This window comes from Coregonus lavaretus (assembly GCF_964263955.1).
Source record: "Coregonus lavaretus genome assembly, contig: SUPER_35_unloc_2, whole genome shotgun sequence".
Classification (NCBI taxonomy): Eukaryota; Metazoa; Chordata; class Actinopteri; order Salmoniformes; family Salmonidae; genus Coregonus; species Coregonus lavaretus.
The window spans coordinates 4,217,524-4,237,301 of record NW_028167180.1 but is presented as its reverse complement, the minus strand read 5'-3'; the positions used below and the strand labels follow the sequence as shown (position 1 = coordinate 4,237,301).

At 39.4% G+C, this 19,778-nt stretch overlaps 1 protein-coding gene across 3 annotated transcripts in view; it reads left to right on the top strand.

The window, feature by feature from the left end:
* Positions 1 to 5,536: 5,536 nt before the first annotated feature.
* The window catches only part of LOC311110118 (uncharacterized protein), a 36,717-nt gene continuing 22,475 nt past the window's right edge, over positions 5,537 to 19,778 (top strand). For all 3 annotated transcript variants that reach the window (XR_014610675.1, XR_014610676.1, XM_084188687.1), the window contains exons 1-4: positions 5,537 to 5,611; positions 9,627 to 9,672; positions 9,862 to 10,125; positions 10,251 to 10,517. Coding sequence is in view for 1 of the 3 variants with exons in the window: in XM_084188687.1 (XP_084044813.1) it covers positions 5,594 to 5,611; positions 9,627 to 9,672; positions 9,862 to 10,125; positions 10,251 to 10,517 (595 nt within the window). In the remaining 2 variants the exon portion in view is untranslated. The remainder of the gene's footprint in view (positions 5,612 to 9,626; positions 9,673 to 9,861; positions 10,126 to 10,250; positions 10,518 to 19,778) is intronic.

The following is a 19,778-nucleotide window of genomic DNA, read 5'->3' as shown; positions in this document are numbered from 1 at the left end:
GAGGGGAGTTGCAGTGAGATTAGTAGAGGAGCAGCATCTAGTGAAGATGAGGTCAAGCGTATTGCCTGCCTTGTGAGTAGGGGGGGATGGTGAGAGGGTGAGGTCAAAAGTGGAGAGGAGTGGAAAGAAGGAGGCAGAGAGAAATGAGTCAAATGTGGACATAGGGAGGTTGAAATCCCCCAAAACTGTGAGGGGTGAGCCATCCTCAGGGAAGGAACTTATCAAGGCGTCAAGCTCATTGATGAACTCTCCAAGGGAACCTGGAGGGCGATAGATGACAAGGATATTAAGCTTAAATGGGCTAGTGACTGTGACAGCATGGAATTCAAATGAAGAGATAGACAGATGGGTTAGGGGAAAAATTTAGAATGTCCACTTGGGAGAGATGAGGATTCCTGTACCACCACCCCTCTGACCAGATGCTCTCGGGGTATGCGAGAACACATGGTCAGACGAGGAGAGAGCAGTAGGAGTAGCAGTGTTTTCAGTAGTGATCCATGTTTCCGTCAGCGCCAGGAAGTCGAGGGACTGGAGGTTGGCATAGGCTGGGATGAAGTCAGCTTTGTTGGCAGCAGAACGGCAGTTCCAGAGGCTGCCTGCGACCTGGAACTCCATGTGGGTGGTGCGTGCAGGGACCACCAGGTTAGAGAGGCAGCAGCCACGCGGTGTGGTGCGTTTGTGTAGCCTGTGCAGAGAGGAGAGAACAGGGATAGGCAGAGGCATAGTTGACAGGCTGTAGCAAATGGCTACAAAAATGCAGAGGAGATCGGAATGAAATGAGCTAAGCATCTGGGAGCGGAGAGAGCAGGGCCTCCCTCACCAAAAACTTCTACCTCAGAAACTAAAATTGTTTCACTGAACCACCCGAACAAAAACTCTCCCAACTTCCACCTTTAGAAATCAGAATTGTTGTGAACCACAGCGGTTCAATGTTTAAAGGAATAGACTCAACCCACTTTATTCAACTATGACACCATAGCTAACTAGCAAGCTAGCATCCAATAACAATAACACACCGTATAGCACCAACACTTGGTCACAACAAACCACCAATAGTGTGATAACACACTAAACAGATCATTCGTGTCTGTGTCAAGTTCCTTTCATGACGCAGCAATGATTAGACGTTGGCTAGCTAGGACAAGTATATTGTATTTAGCTACTACCGTACAGTTCGCTGGTCGTGTTGGGTAGCCAGCAATGGCCACTGTGTTGACTTTGTTTGAAGAACGGCTAGCTAGCTAGCTTCGTGCTACACCCGGCACACAATGGCTATTGTGTTGACTCTGACTCTGTTCGAAAAAACGGCTAGGTAGCTCGCTTCGTGCTACAGCCGGCACTGCCAAGACACAGTAACTACCCACAACAACCCATGATGCCTAGCATGGCGCCGTAGCTAACTTGCAAGCTAGCATCCACTAACACACAATTTAGCATCAATACTTGGTTACAACAAACTGCCAAGAGTGTGTTAGCACACTAAACAGATAATTCAAGTCCGTGTCTAGTTCCTTTCATAACGCATAACGCAGCAAAAATTAAACGTTGGCTAGGACTACATTAACATTGGAAACAGCTCTCCAGCGTTGCTAATCGATACCAGTAGCTACCCGCTAGCTAGCTAGCCTCGTGCTTCGATACTAACCTACAATTACCTACGGAAACCTACAATAACAACAATACTAACCTATAATAAATACAATACCTAACTACAGCTAACTACCTACCTACGATCTAATACATGGTTAAGCTTTACTCAACACCATATGAGAAGCTTACCTCCTGCTTACCTCCAGCTAGAGAGAAACACGACCTCTCCCGACAACCTCTCCTGTGAAATGTATGTCCTAAATACAAGGGATTATGTTTGTGGCAAATCCAACACAACACATAACTGTATACCACTCTTCATATTTTCAAGCATGGTGGTAGCTGCATCATGTTATGGGTATCCTTGTCATTGGCAAAGAAGTACAGAGATTTTTAGGATAAAAAGAAATGGAATACAGCTTTATCACAGGCAAAATCCTAGACAAAACCTGGCTGTCTGCTATCCAACAGACACTAGTTGTCACGATCGCTGACAGATGCGGACCAAGGCACAGCGTGATAGGCGTACATACTTTATTGTGTACACACCAAGAACCAAACAACAAACGAAACATGAAGTCCTAGGTTAACACAAACCTTCCAGAACAAGATCCCACAATGACTAGTGAAAACAGGCTGCCTAAGTATGGTTCCCAATCAGAGACAACGAGCTACAGCTGCCTCTGATTGGGAACCATCCTGGCCAACATAGATCTAAACGATCTAGAATGAAAACATGGAACAACTAAACATAGGAAAATCCACACCCTGGCTCAACATTTAAGAGTCCCCAGAGCCAGGGCGTGACACTAGTAGACAAATGCCCCTTTCAGCAGGACAATAACCTAAAACCCAAGGTCAAATACACTGTAATTGTTTACCAAGATGCCACTGAATGTTCCCGAGTGGCCTAGTTACAGTTTAGGATTAAATTGGCTTGTAAATCTATGGCAAGACTCGAAAATGGCTGCCCAGCAATTATCAACAACCAACTTGACAGCACTTGAATACTTTTTTTTTTTTTACAAATAATGTGCAAATATTGTACAATGCAGGTGTGCAAAGCTCTTGGTGACTTACCCAGAAATACTCACAGTTGTAATCGCTGCTAAAGGTGACTCTAACATGTATTGACTCAGGGGTGTTAATACTTATGTAAATGAGATATTTCTGTGTTTCATTTTCAATACATTTGCAAACATTTCTAAAAACATTTTTTCACTTTGTCATTATGGGGTTTTGTGTGTAGATGGGTGAGAAACCCCCCCAATTGAATCAATTTTGAATTCAGGCTATAATACAACAACACGTGGAATAAGTCAAGGGGTATGAATACTTTCTGCAGTATTATAGCACTGCAATCACTGACCTGTTTGAATATACTGATTATTGCTGCAAGGACTCATTCACATAAACACAATGACACAACTATACAGTATGGGAGAGAAAAGTGTATTGCATCTTTGTCAAAGAACATGTAAAGAATGACTTCTGATTTATTTTTAAAATCTCAGCATTCTTTTATTATAGAAACATGCAACATATCTCGAGTCATCTGCTAAACATTACACAAACAAAGATGTACACGATTTATCATTAAGTACTTTTTAAAATAACAATTGTTTATAGGAAAATAAATGAACACATAAAAAAGAAATACAACTCATTGAATGAACAGTATTTCTAATTGTGGTGATTGTTCCCAAATAAACTACAATAAGTATATACACAGAGGGGAATGGAAAGAAAAGGGATGGAGGGAGGGAGAGAGAGATGAAAGAGAGAGGGAGAAAAGTGTAGAAAAAAGCGGGTTGAGAGAATTAATTCTGTAATTTAATATCTGTGACCAATCTCTTCATATCATAAACACATTGAAGTTAATGAATATTGGGACTCTGTACCGCTTTGAAATCATCCATGAGCTCCTTCCCTCTTATCATGTCTTCTTTCTGACAACATTTAGGACCATCAGATCCACAAAGTCCTCTGCTTCCACCTAGAGAACAAAGGAGTGATTACAACTGTCACAGGGACGACAAAAAGCTAATAAGAATACTGGATGTTTTCTGGTCTATGTTCGTTTGTATGTTTGTATGTCAACACCATTTAACCGAGAGTTGAAGACATTTCAGCTGCAGGGTGTGGTACGACGGTGAGATGGCGGAAGCAGAAGTGTCGTTTGAAGCTGAAAGCATGTCGAGGACAGTTAGCGAGAAAGATGAGTGGACAACAGTGAAGTCCAAGAATGGAACAAAAATTGTTAAAATTGTTGTGGAAAATCAGTCTGATGAATCGTTCCTTGTTGGAGTACGTTTTTTGGATGAAGATGTTTATTTGGGAAACCCTTTTGAAGTCATGAGGATGGTGAAGAAGGCTTTGGGAAAAGTGGATGCAGTCAAAGTAACCCGGAGTGGTATGGTGTTGATATCATAGTAACCCGGAGTGGTATGGTGTTGATATCATAGTAACCAGGAGTGGTATGGTGTTGATATCATAGTAACCCGGAGTGGTATGGTGTTGATATCATAGTAACCAGGAGTGGTATGGTGTTGATATCATAGTAACCCGGAGTGGTATGGTGTTGATATCATAGTAACCAGGAGTGGTATGGTGTTGATATCATAGTAACCCGGAGTGGTATGGTGTTGATATCATAGTAACCAGGAGTGGTATGGTGTTGATATCATAGTAACCCGGAGTGGTATGGTGTTGATATCATAGTAACCAGGAGTGGTATGGTGTTGATATCATAGTAACCAGGAGTGGTATGGTGTTGATATCATAGTAACCAGGAGTGGTATGGTGTAGATATCATAGTAACCAGGAGTGGTATGGTGTTGATATCATAGTAACCCGGAGTGGTATGGTGTTGATATCATAGTAACCCGGAGTGGTATGGTGTTGATATCATAGTAACCAGGAGTGGTATGGTGTTGATATCATAGTAACCAGGAGTGGTATGGTGTAGATATCATAGTAACCAGGAGTGGTATGGTGTTGATATCATAGTAACCAGGAGTGGTATGGTGTTGATATCATAGTAACCAGGAGTGGTATGGTGTTGATATCATAGTAACCCGGAGTGGTATGGTGTTGATATCATAGTAACCAGGAGTGGTATGGTGTTGATATCGTGTCTATCTAAACAGCAAAAGGAGTGTGCATTGTGGCTCGAGAAATTATTGACACATGAGGTGAACAGCTTTGATTTTCGGAGCAGGGCACTGGTAAAATGTTCTATTTCCGGCGTCCCGTTGGACATTGATAATCAATATCTTAGGCTAAAAAATCCAGGAGTAGTTAATGCACGTTGCTTGGCCCGTATGGAGAATGGGAAAAATGAGCAAAGTTTATCTGTATTATTGATGTTTGATGAATATTTACCACCCTATGTAAAGTAGTGATGTATAAGATATGCCTTAAGAGCGTTCGTGCAAAACAATGCAAGAAGTGTAAAAAGTGTGGCCATGTGTCCAGTGTTTACAGACGGAAGGAATATGTTATTGAAGAGTCTGAATGTAAAATGTTGCAACTGTGGTGGGGATCATATTTCCGAATTCCCTGTGTGCCCTGTTAGGGTGAAAGAGGTTGAGCTATCAAGCAAATATCCTATGTGGAGGCGGTGAAGAACGTTGAAGGGGAAAGAGGCCACAGTTCTGAAGAAAGATATGGCGGTGGATGCACCACAACCAGTTGCACATGTTATACATCAACCAAGTGATCTGGATACACTTATTGTGAAGAAGGTGTATTTTGTAGTATTTATAGCCACAGTTATTAATTGTACTGCACAAGTGTCCAAGAAGCTGGACAGCATTATATCTGCATCCGATACGTTTTTGGGCCTCCAAGACTTAACAGCAGAAGCACTGCAAGGAGCCTTATTATCCACATGTACAGTAGGTGGCGGAATGCAGATACAATTGTTGCGAATGCCATTATACCAAAGAAGAAGAGGAAAGTCAATTCAACAACTCTTTTACGTGGCTTTACCCGAGTCTTCATGACAGCAGGAGAAATGGTAGGTTCATATTTGTATTAAATAAGTCAGGTGTAAGATTCTTTAGGAGTCAATTCTTATTTATCCCAACAAAACGTGATCATAATAAGGCCCGGTTTTTAACTTCTCTTTCTAATAAATGGCAGGTAAAAATATCAAATACCCAACTAGGCCCTCTACGGCGGAGTGCGCACAAGGAAGTCTACGAAAGGTGTTGTCTTTTACACAGCGATCTGACGCTGACATGTAATCTATTAAGATGATATATTGATATATTTATCCTAAAATAATACATGCTGATGTTGAAAGAAACAATAGGCAATCGTGCGTATACAGTGTATTTCTTTCAAACTTTGATAGGTGGTCATGTCGATGAGTGCTCTGTAGGCCTAATTGACTTGCGGTACATTTTTACAGTGGTTGTGTCCGAATACTTGCGTTTAATTTTAGGTATGCGAAAATAGTCCGTTTTTTATATTATGTGAAATTTCCAAAATAATGTAACATTTCGAAAATTGAGTGCTTTAACTACTAGGAATTTGTACTCATTTCGGCTTTGGTAGAATTCGCTCCACACTTAAGGAAGATAATCGTCTTTACAGATTCCGTTGTTTTACAGATGGTTATTAGCTGAGGGGATGCAGTGTACTTAGTGCATTCATTTTTACAAAACAGTAGTTTCTAAATAGTATGTATTACGATTAGTACACTATGTAGTTTTAGTAAGTAGTGGGCAATACAGATTTCAGACATGGCCTATGACTTCCAGTCGCAGCTGCACCCAGTCAACCCAGACAAAATGGATGTGTAAAAACGCGACCACTTTCGGTTTCAGTTGGGACCATAGAGCTAGATCGAGGGCTCACCCTTGTATCTATTCTATTTAGCATCTCTGACATCATGGGCAGCGCCGATGAGGCTATCTCCATTTTAAAGGAGTACATTTTCTTCTTCAGCCAGTGATGTTGGAAGTCCCACCCAGTTGACTACATTAATATGATGGCATCCCTCAATGGCGCTGCCCATTCTAACGTGGCCTTTTGGCCGCTAGAGGCCTCTATCATTCTCTATGGTTGGGGTGTTTGTGCTAGAAGGGATACCATTTGTCAGAAATGACCAGGTTTGGCTTTTCGTAGCAGGTTGGTTAGGATAAATTATGCAGAAAGTTGGGATAATTAAGGTTGAGGTTAGGAAACGGGTTAGGGTTAACTTAAATGCAAAAGAAAATCATATTTTGACGTCAATTAGACATAAACTGTATCAGGTTAGGTCGAATTGGTGTCCAGCCTAGGCCTGGATCATTTCTACAATGCGGTGCGTTTTCTGTCTCCAGGAAATATCAATTCTTATTTAGTTTAACATGTGGATTCCAAAAGGCTTTAAATATAAGGTCCGCCGTCCTTAAAAACACAAAAATATGGATCTTGAAAGGGAAGTGTATGTATTTTGAACACTTTTCTTCAGTGGATGTTGGTGTTTTTGCCATGTCCACGGGTGTTATTCATCAACTTCCACAAGAAATATAAGCCATAAAATATTTAATCTTTCTTCAATATTTTATAGTCCAAGTTAAATTCTCTCATCAATAATGTTTTGTATTAATGATTATTGTATTTAAGATGTTATGTGTGTCCCTGATATCACTTTCCACCCTGTTAGTTTGTAGATCTCCATTTAAGAAAACCACCCTTTCCTACAATGACCCCACATTCAGGAATTATCATAATTTCTTTGGTGGGAAAACAATGGTCTAAAGCTACATGAAAATTAACCACATTTCAAAATGTTAAAATATGTTTGATAGAGAAGTTAAAATCATGTTCAAGGGTCCAACATTATTCTAGCTCAAACTTGATCACTCACAAAACTATGGCTAATTTAGCCAACAAATGTCCACCCAGTTAGTTTCCACCCTGTTAGGATTATGCACCTAACATGTTGGAAAATGCACCAAAAAAATTAAGTGCCTGAGTTTGACCAATATATTTTTCTGAAAGTCAGACATGTCCTTTTTCTGATAGAATACTACACTCAATTATTATTTTTTTCTCCAAAAGTTATGAGGTCCAAAATGTACCACATTGTAGGAATGACACGGCTAATACAATTTCCTAAAAGATGGCCGACATGACAAAAGACAGCGAAATAACCTAATTACATATTGACTATAATTATTTATATGAAGTGGGCTAAACTTGCACATTTATTTCAACTTTGACTACCGTTACAAGATGGCCTAGGTTGCCATTACAAGATGGCCTAGGTTGCCATTACAAGATGGCCTAGGTTGCCATTACAAGATGGCCTAGGTTGCCATTACAAGTTGGCCTAGGTTCCCATTACAAGTTGGCCTAGGTTCCCATTCCAAGTTGGCCTAGGTTGCCATTACAAGTTGGCCTAGGTTGCCATTACAAGATGGCCTTGGTTCCCATTCCAAGTTGGCCTAGGTTGCCATTACAAGATGGCCTAGGTTGCCATTACAAGTTGGCCTATGTTGCCATTACAAGATGGCCTTGGTTCCCATTCCAAGTTGGCCTAGGTTGCTGTTACAAGTTGGCCTAGGTTGCCATTACAAGATGGCCTAGGTTGCCATTACAAGATGGCCTAGGTTGCCTTTACAAGATGGCCTAGGTTACCATTACAAGATGGCCTAGGTTACCATTACAAGATGGCCTAGGTTACCATTACAAGATGGCCTAGGTTGCCATTACAAGATGGCCTAGGTTGCCATTACAAGATGGCCTAGGTTGCCATTACAAGATGGCTTAGGTTGCCATTACAAGATGGCCTAGGTTACCATTACAAGATGGCCTAGGTTGCCATTACAAGTTGGCCTAGGTTGCCATTACAAGACGGGTAGCTACTGGGTTTCATCTTGTTTCATTACTCAGGGTTGTACAGTACAGTTCTGAGGACGCTGAAAAGTTGATCAGCTACAGTATCAGCAGAATTATTGTTGCAATGTGTGACGGCACCGTCAGTGTTTTATCCGAACATGTCTTTTTCTTTTAATGCAATGAAATGTGCAATTGTGCTTGTTTCTTTCACCGTGGCAAAACGTTCAGGAGAACTTCAGTGCCTGTATAAGTCAGAACGCTGTGAAGGAATATACAGGTATCTGCCTAAATAAAGTATCTTAATAGGGAGATGGGCCCCCACCAGCTGCCAGAACAGCTTCAATGTACCTTGACATAGATTCTACAACTGTCTGGAACTCTATTGGAGTTCTTCCACAATAAATTCTATAATTTGGTGTTTTGTTGATTGTAGACCTCCCAGTGATCTAAGGCACTGCATCGCAGTGCTAGCTGTGCCACTAGAGATCCTGGTTCGAATCCAGGCTCTGTCGTAGCCGGCCGCGACCGGGAGATCCATGGGGCGGCGCACAATTGGCCCAGCGTCGTCCAGGGTAGGGGAGGGAATGGCCGGCAGGGATGTAGCTCAGTTGGTAGAGCATGGCATTTGCAACACCAGGGTTGTGGGTTCGATTCCCACGGGGGGCCAGTATGAAAAATAAAAAAATAATGTATGCACTCACTAACTGTAAGTCGCTCTGGATAAGAGCGTCTGCTAAATGACAAAAAAAAAAAAAAAAGTAAAAATAGTCAAACGCTGCCTCAGGCGCGGCTCCAGAGTCTCCTATAAGTGTTCCATTGGTTTGAGATCTGGCGACAGACACACACCCTTTAAAGGCCCTATGCTCCGTTGAGACCCCTCTTTCAAAGTCACTGAGATCTCTTTTAGCCATGGTAGCCAAAATAATGGGCACCTGGGCATTTTAATACATGACCCTAAGCATGATGGGATGTTTTAATCACTTAATTAACTCAGGAACCACACCTGTGTGGAAGCACCTGGTTTCAATATACTTTGTTCCATCATTTTCTCAAGTGTTTCCTTTATGTTGGCAGTTACCTGCATGTCAAAAGCAGTTGATGTATTTTGATTTTAAAATATCTGTTGTACATTTACCAAAGTAACAAGTTCTGTGTTTTTAAAGAAATGACTGATTCATATTTTGTTCTCACGCTTTAAGAGTTGTGTTGGCGACCATCACACAATGCTGGCCTCAGATGATGATGGTAGGTATATGTGGAAACACGTAATAAACTGACCCAAACAATATTATTTAATTTAAATCTCAATTTAAGAGGATACATTTAGTAAGATATCAATTGTTGTCCCTTAACTGCTGGGATGAATAATACACATTTGTTTATGTAATTTTATTGTCAATAAAGTTTGTTTCTCTCTCATTATTCCTTCACCAGTGCTGCCCCCTCCTGGTGACATCCAGGTCCTGTTGCTGACGTCAGACTCAGTGTCTCTGAGCTGGAGTTCTCCTCAGGGGCTGACAGGACAGACATTCAGAGTGACCTGGGGGTGTAACGGTGAAACAAGCTCAACAAGAGTGAAATGTGGGCATCATCTTGAAATAAGCAGTCTCCAACCTGGTAAAAAGTACCAGTTCAACGTGGCTACAGAGGGAGAAGATGGAAGCCAAAGCAGATGTGTCTCAGCATCCCTATCCACAGGTACAGTAGGCTAACTTGTGTTTTTATTCAGACTACATCATTCATTCATTCCTAGAGACATTTTTGGACTCTCTGTCAAAAACAGCACATCCTCTATTCTAAACAAATCTTGATTTTTGTTCCAGTGGTCCCACCCAGAGATTTCAAGATAGACCATTTGGAAGAGACCTCCTTCACTCTCCACTGGTCCAAGGCTGAAGGGATGGAGAAAGTCCCACAGCACTTCTTCATATCCAACTGCATTCCAGGAACAGACCCCCTCGCAGCCATTACTGACGACTGCCGCAAAACCTTCTCAAACCTGCAACCCGGCACAGAGTACACTGTTAGTGTTGCAACTGTGCTGAGCAATGGGGAACAGAGTGAACCTGTCTCTACAACAATCTGCACTAGTAAGAGATCTTCCCCCAATTACAGCTCATCATCTCTTTACCAGAAATTAGAGCGATTTTGTTGCATTACAAATAACATTTTTGTTTTGTTAGTGTTCTGTTATGTTTTTTGTTTGTTTAATTGTTTTCCCCATATCAAAAGCCCTGGATTTATTGTACTTTTCCACCCGTAAGGCTATAAACATTTTATTAAATGTTTAAGTGATACCATTTTTTGAAAATGAGGTGAGCTCAAATTTAAGGTAGAACTAGGGCTTGCATGTACAGTAACAAACAGTTACATGACCTTTCAACATCTTCATATCAGAACCATGGACAGTGTCGTGACTTGACTTTAACATTAACCTGAGGACTGTTATTTATCTAATCAACTATGATTAATTGTTACCCGATTAAATTAATAATGTAACAATTAACTCATAGGGATCTGGGGCACCACGAGAGCGGTTCTTTAAAGAGTCACCATCTCCCAAATTAAACTCTAAAAGGTCTTTACCTATCACATCTATAAACAGTCAACGTATTAATCATAACCTCGTATCATATCATTATTCTGAACAGTCATAACCTCCTTTCATCTGCAAAAACCCGAGCCTTACTTATGATTCAGTACTACAGAAATTAGTTTAATTATTTATTTAGTAGCTAATTAAATGGGAACACAGGATAAACACACCCACTATACCGGTTATTGACTGGAAACTTAATGTGATGAAAACAGGTCCCTAGTGGAATGACAACAACATTGATGCTTGTTAAAGAAGAGAGGGAGAGAATCACTTAACATTGCCACATTCGGAAACTACTCTCTTCTACTGTAACCATATACTTTGCACACGAACCGCCGCCCTCTTTGAAATGCCTGGTTCGCCATGTATCTCTCTCGGTGGACAGCGCCGCCTTGGAAAGGTTGTTGGGCCTTTTTCGCGGCACGCTTGTAAGTCTCTGATTGTCCGAAAGGGTTCCAACAAGTCTTCTGTTTTTCTCCTCTGTAGTTGTCCGGTATCCGGTGACTTGTCATGTAGTCCTGAACAGAACTACAGAATTGATTTTCCTTCCATACGCTCTTGAAGTTGCTTCTTTGAAGATAGGCTAGCCAGCCGTATCGATGGTTCCCCAGTGGTGTGATGAGAGTAGCGTAATACGGTGGTTTGAGCAGGTTAGCAGATGGTCCTACTTAAATTCGCTTTCGAAGAGACCTTAATTAGGGCAGCTAATCAGCTGTTCCAGTGACTGTCCGGGAGGTGAGTATATTTTCTTCACCTCGTGTTGAGATTCCAAGTTCCAACCATTTGAAACATGTAGTGGCTGCTTCACGTTTTTCTGGTCTAGTATGTTCATTTATTTCCCCTCCATTTATACACTCTGCTCGAAAGGGGCGGTTCCGTCAGGCTGACACGCTCTCTGACCTCACTTCGGGAAGGTGACTAGTAACTGTGCAAAGTTATGAAAAACAATTATCTCTCAGAGCTTCTGAAATCACATCCCTCTTAACAGTATAAAAAAAAAATTTATGCACTCACTTAACTGTAAGTCGCTCTAGATAAGAGCGTCTGCTAAATGACTAAATAAACACATACTTTCATGTTTCATATTACATGCACAACGCATATGATGGACACTTCGTACATGTAGTGGGTATACTTTCCAAGTTACAGTATTTCCTTTTATAAAATGTTTAATGACAACACAAAATAACAAACATAATGACTTCAGGGCGGGGAGTCGGGGCACGCGTAGACAAGATGGCGTATTGAATAGAAATCGGTACAAAACACCTCAAGATAAAAACATAATATTCAAAATCAGTAAGTTAGACTAAATATTAGCATTTCATATATTCGCAGTTAATATAATTCAATCTGGATAATAACAGAAATAAGATCATAAGGCTAGAGAAATATATCGACAAATATTACTACAACAAGCAACACCCAAACATGACTGAAGACAAGCGTGGAGAGCCGATCCCCAAAAGGAAAAGCGACTCATCGACAGATACAGATGATATATGCTTTTCACCACTGTGTATGGTAAGTGTGGAAAGCGACCTGTTGAAGTCGATAAATGACAAATTGGGCATATAAGAATTGGTCAGTAAAGACGTAAAAGAGTTGAAAGCGAGTCTTCAAATGAGTGACGAAAAAGCTTTGGTAATGGAGAAAGAAACCAAAGAAATAAAAGTGACAGTCTCTAAAATGGAAACGGACGTTAGGGAATTAAAAAAGGAGAACAATCTTCTGAGAGAAGCCTTACTAGACATCCAAACTAGATCGATGAGGGAAAATCTAGTACTTACGGGTATTCAGGAAAAGGAGGGAGAAATAACAGAGAATATTATGAAAGACTTCCTGCATACAGCGCTACAAATCCCACTCGAGGCTGTCGATAAAATCCAACTCGAACGTGTACATCGTTTCGGAAAAAGAGGACAGAAATATGAGCGCCCAATCGTTGCCAAATTTGCTTTTTTTAAGGACAAAGCTATGGTGAAAAGCCTGGGAAAAAGACTTGCTGGCACGAAAATAGGCATGAATGATCAGTTCCCGAAGGAGATTGTAGAAAGGCGCAAAGTTCTGTATCCAATCTTCAAGGAAAACAGATTAAAAGGGAAACGTGTTGCACTAGTGGTGGATAAATTATATATTGACAACCAAATGTTCAGAGACACAAAGACTACTCCATGGCTATTCTAAAAGTTGTAATAGAGGAGTCAAATATTGGAGCACCTGATACTAGCAATGATAGGGATTGTAATATTAAATAACATTTATAGTAAGTATAGTATTTTATAAATGGATAAAACGATATAACAAGCAGAATAATACATCTTTATATACAAATAATTAGAACATGGATTTTTTGGCGGGAGGTTGTTGTTTTGGCGGATGGTTGTTGTGGTTGGTCCTGTGTTCTCTCTGGCGTCCTTTCCCCCTTGCAGCAGATGTGGATGCGGGTGCGTTTGCACGCTCTGCCCATTTCTTCCGCAGTCAACCATGTGGTGTGCATTTTTGTGTTTGAAAAGGTGCGGCGTTAAGTGAGTGAGAGGGGAAATGGTTGCATATCCCAGAGCCGACCGGGGGTCTATGAACAGGGGTAGTGAGAGAGAGAGCTTTCAATTTTGTGTAGATGAGGGATATACATTTTTAAATATAGTATACATCTAATCTAATTATTCATTGTCCTATCATGATGGAAAGATCCCTAACCCTATAACCTGGACACCCACCTGAGCGACCCATACACCAAAGAGAAGTTCCCATCTATTTTATGGACCTGCTGTGAATATGCAGCCTAAACAGAGAAATAAATGCGGTCAGAGACCTACTTGAGCAGCACCGCCCCCTCAAGATTCTGAGCCTGCCTGGCAGGGTTGGTCCTACAAAGCCAGAGCCCCCTGATGGGAGAGCATAATATACAAGGAAATTCTCAAAGCTGCTAATGAGAACCTTGACGACCTTTTACCTAGCCGGTGGGGATTCCGGTGGGGTACGCCCACCCAGGTAGTGGCAGTGCTGGCAACACTGGCTGCAGTAACCCATGGGGAGGGGGTCACACTCGGACAATCAGAGAGGGGGTTTATCATTGTGGCCCAGGTGGCACAAAATAATCAAAGGTCTGACCGCATGGAGATGCTTGGGAAAATGGTTACAACAGGGGATCAGAGTGTTTGTGTCTCCGGTGAAGAGGGTGGATCTGATCTCCATCACCTAGGACTTGACATAGATTAAGTAGATTAATCAAATCTCACATTGTTATCAATTTCTGCTCAATCTGCATGCTTTCTCAATCAGCTTTAACTGTATGTGCACTCGTAGATCAAGTTATTTCTCGAGTTGGGCTCTGGGATATAACAGCCGTTGAGTATCGGATTTTATGGTGGATTGTGGAGGAGGGGGGTTGAGTGTGTTGGAGTATGTGAGTATGTGCGTGTGTGCTTGTCTGGCATCTGTTGTGGGGGGGGTGGGGATGTTGGGGGGGGGGGGGGGTATGGGATGGACCGCGGGAATTATTTGCTAGGATAATAATTGCTTGTCAATTAATTAAATGTAATACAATGGCAATCCTGGTTATATGTTAGAATCCTATGCGTGAACTGCCGACATTATTACGCATATTAATTGATAATGATGGAAAATAGGATATGCATAATTTAAAAAAAAAAAAATAAGTTATATAGATATATATATATATATATATAGAGGTGAAAGCATTGGAAATGCTTTTGGCGGTTAACCTGCTTCTGTTTTGTGGGTGGCACTGTGTGCTGTTTTCGATGGATGGGTCCTGGCCTCTCGGGGCCTTAGGGATACGGAGGGACGTGGGTGGGATGCTGATCACTGGGATGACGGCTCAACTTGGGATGGGGAGGGGCTTTAGCGGGGGAATTAGTGGAGAACAATTGAAGGGTTACTCCGTAGCAATGCAAATATCACGGTACAGCTATATGGACACTCAATCATTACGCTATTTTTTATTGGTAAATTTACAAACATATATAATGATAAATAGACTTGAAACTTGTATCTCATTATGGTGTATGGTGAAATAAGTATAGCCAGTTATAATTGTAATGGCTTAGCTGATAATAACAAAAGAAGAACAATATTTACATGGCTCAAAGAGAAGGAATATAATATCTATTGTATACAGGAAACTCATTCAACAATTCGAGAGTAGCGTGGAAGTAGCGTGGAAAAAAGAATGGGGGAGGGAAATATACTTCTCCCATGGGCAAAGAAATTCAAAAGGGGTGATGATATTAATTAATAGTAATTTCGATCCGAATGTGCAAATTGTCCAAATAGATACGCAAGGTAGATGGATTATTTTAAATATGGTATTGGACCATAAACAGATATGGCTCATTAACCTTTACGGACCAAATAATGATGATCCACAATTCTTTGACAATATATATAATAAATTATCAAGCCTGCAAGCAACTCAAGACAATATTATTATGGTGGGGGATTATAATACTGTTTTAAATAGCTCAATGGACCGAAAAGGAAATCACACCACAAACAATCACCCACATGCTCTTAAGGAAATTGTGAATGTCATGGATACATTAGAACTAGTAGATATATGGAGGCTTAAATATGCTGATCTAGTGAGATATACATGGCGGAGACTGAATCAAGCTAGTCGTCTTGACTTCTTTCTTATCTCATTCTCGTTGGCACCAAAAGTAAAAAAAGTGTTGATAGGGGACAGAATGCGGTCGGACCATCATATAATAGGCATATACATTACTCTGACTGAATTTCCACGTGGGCGAGGATATTGGAAATTTAATCAAAGCCTATTAGATGATAATTTATTTATAATTAGAACAAAGGAATTTATAACTGACTTTTTCCAACATAACATAGGTACAGCGAATCCCCTTATTGTATGGGACACCTTTAAATGTGCCTTTAGAGGCCATGCAATTCAGTACTCATCTCGAAAACAAAAGCAATTTAGGTCAAAAGAGTTTATACTAAGAAAGGAAATAGAAAGTCTAACAGAACAGATAGATGGCAATAAAAACTGTAACATAGAGGCTCAGAATAAATTAGAGGAAAAACAAAAAGAAATGGAAAAACTTATTCAAGAAAGATCAAGTGTAATATATTATAAAAATAAAGCAAACTGGATGGAATATGGGGAAAAATGCACAAAATTCTTTTTTAATCTTCAACATAGGAATGCTACCAAAAAGAACTTAATGAAACTGGTTACAATTGACGGAGTCACCCATAATTCACCTAATGATATTTTGAAGGAAGAAACAAAGTATTTTAAGCATATGTTTTCTTTTCAGTCGCCTCCATCTCCTCTAACTGAAGCTAATTGTAGAGATTTTTTTTCTATTGATAATGTCAAATTAACAGCCACACAGAAAGACTCATGTGAAGGTGAAATTACAGAGGAGGAACCTCTGGATGCAATTAAAGACTTTAAGTCCGGGAAAACTCCAGGGTTGGATGGCATTCCAATCGAGGTATACCAAACCTTTTTTGATATACTAAGAGGACCGTTATTAGCATGTTTTAACCACTCCTATGTAAATGGTAGATTATCTGACACTCAAGAAGAAGGTCTGATCTCATTATTACTGAAACAGGATACAAGTGGAAAATATAAAGATCCAGTCCATTTACAAAATTGGAGGCCCCTTACACTTCAGTGTTGTGATGCAAAAATCCTAGCAAAATGTATAGCGCATAGATAAAGGTATTGTCGGATATTATTCATTCTAATCAGACAGGTTTTTTACATGGAAGATACATTGGAGATAATATAAGGCAAGTATTGGAAACAATAGAACACTATGGAAAATATGGGAAACCAGGCCTGCTATTCATAGCAGACTTCGAAAAGGCATTTGATAAAGTTCGACTGGAATTTATATATAAATGCCTGGAGCATTTCAATTTTGGAGAATCTCTTATAAAATGGGTCAAAATCATGTATAGTAACCCTAGGTGTAAAATAGTAAATAATGGCTATTTCTCAGAAAGTTTTAAACTGTCAAGAGGAGTGAAACAAGGTTGTCCACTATCGGCATATCTATTTATTGTGGCCATCGAGATGTTAGCTATTAAAATCAGATCCAATAATAATATCAGAGGATTAGAAATACAGGGCTTAAAAACAAAGGTGTCATTGTACGCAGATGATTCATGTATTCTTTTAGATCCACAACTAGAATCCCTCCACAGCCTCATAGAGGATCTAGATACATTTTCTAACCTCTCTGGATTAAAACCAAATTATGACAAATGTACTATATTACGTATTGGATCACTAAAAAATACAATTTTTACATTACCATGTAGTTTACCAATAAAATGGTCTGATGGTGATGTGGATATACTCGGAATACATATCCCAAAGGAAATAAATGATCTCACTTCAATAAATTTTAATAGAAAGTTAGCAAAAATAGATAAGATCTTACTACCATGGAAAGGAAAATACCTGTCAATTTGTGGAAAAATCACCCTGATTAACTCTTTAGTATTATCCCAGTTTACCTATTTGCTTATGGTCTTGCCTACGCCTAGCAAACAGTTTTTTAAATTATATGAGAAAAAAATATTCAATTTTATTTGGAACGGCAAGCCAGACAAAATTAAAAGAGCATATTTATATAATGAATATGAATTCGGAGGACAGAAATTATTAAATATTAAAGCATTAGACCTATCACTAAAATCTTCAGTCATCCAAAAGTTATACTTAAATCCGAACTGGTTCTCAAGCAAATTAGTAAGATTGTCTCACCCACTGTTCAAGAAAGGCCTTTTTCCCTTTATTCAGATTACAACCTCTCACTTTCAGTTATTTGAAAAGGAAATAATCTCCCAAATGTCACTATTTCTAAAACAAGCCATAGAAAGTTGGTTGCAATTTCAATTTAATCCTCCAGAAACGACAGAACAAATAATGCAACAAATATTGTGGTTAAATTCAAATATACTAATTGACAAAAAACCTTTATTTTCTGACAGAATGTTTAAAAAAGGTATAATCTTCGTAAATGATATCATCGGTAGGACTGGTGGAGTTATGTCGCACATGCAGCTAACAAAAACATATGGAAATGTCTGCTCTATCCAAAATTACAACCAAATAATTGCAGCCTTACCGCAAAAGTGGAAGAGGAAAGTTGAAGGGGGAGAAAGTAAAGAACTTGTCTGTCGGCCTTGCATTAAAGAACATAATTGGTTAAGGAAAACTGTGATAAATAAAAAAGTATATCAGTTTCACTTAAGGACCAAAGGATTGACAGCCGTCCCATATAGATTGCAAAATAGTTGGGAAGAGATCTTTGACGTACCGATCCCATGGCATAGTGTTTATGAACTGACACGCAAAACGACACCGGATTAAAAAATTAGAATCTTTCAATTTAAATTATTATATAAAATTCTTGCTACCAATAGAATGTTATTTATATGGGGGATACAATCTTCCCAGCTCTGCAGATTTTGCTGTGAAGAGATAGAATCATTAGATCATTTGTTTTGGTTCTGTCCATTTGTAGCTTGTTTTTGGACACAGGTCCAGGAATGGCTAAAGGATTGCAATATTTACCTGGAACTAACCTTGCAGATAGCATTACTGGGTGATCTGAAAAGTCATAGTCAATCAATCAATAATATAATAATACTTTTAGCAAAAATGTTTATTTTTAATTCACAATCTGTAGAAGCAATGAGAATAGAAAGGTTCAGAACTTTTGTAAAACATCACAGTACGGTTGAAATATATATGGCAAATAGAAATCCTATATGGATGGTGTTAAGAGATAGATGGGAGGTATTGAATAGAGTTGAAGGATGGGACTAATAACAAATAACAACAAATAATAACAAAGATAGCTAATAATGTAAGCATACTGTGTCCATAATAAGTATATAGGTTGTATGTTGGGAGCTTTTGGGAAAGAGCACAGTTAGAAAGATATGGCATTTAGAAGCAAACCGGATGGACATCATGAAAATGATCGGAGAGGTTGAGAGTAGAAGAGGTTCAGGAGCAAAAAAATAAATATATATATATATATATATATATATATATATATATATATATATATATATATATATAATTATTGTAAAATTAACTCTGTCCATAAGGTGTAGATAGTAAGTATAGACCGGAAGTAGAGGCCTGGGCGTTGTTGTTCACTAATTTACTCCAAGTAGGGAAAGGATGGTGGGGTTGAAAAGTAATAAAGGGGAATATATATATAAAAAATAAAAAAAACATGGGGGATTGGAAGTGATGCAGACAATTACATTGATAGAAGATACAATATATCTGCAATATTAAGCTGATCCATCCCCCAAGAAAAAAAAAAACAAACAAACAAAAAAAAAAACATAATGACTTCAGTGTCCAATAGATCGCATCTGACCATTCCCCACATTCTACATTCAAAATATTGTTCCAGTATTCGCTTTTGAAAGTGTTAAAGTTTCAGCTGGAAAAGGTCTGTTGAAACAGACATTCCTTTGGTGGATGTTGAGAGGGAGAGCCTGAATGTTCTCCTTTGATTTACAACAGGGCGTGAGCTGTTAACCCCTCCTAGTTCTTTCCTTCCCCCTCTACTGAGGAGTCTGATTGAAGTTATTCATTGCAAACCTGATCTGACCTATTTGGATTCTCATGGACAGTCATTTCAACAGCCACATCATATTTAGCTTACGTTAATTGGACAAAATCATTTTTTTTGGTATCTTTTAGTTGTCACTGTATTCGACT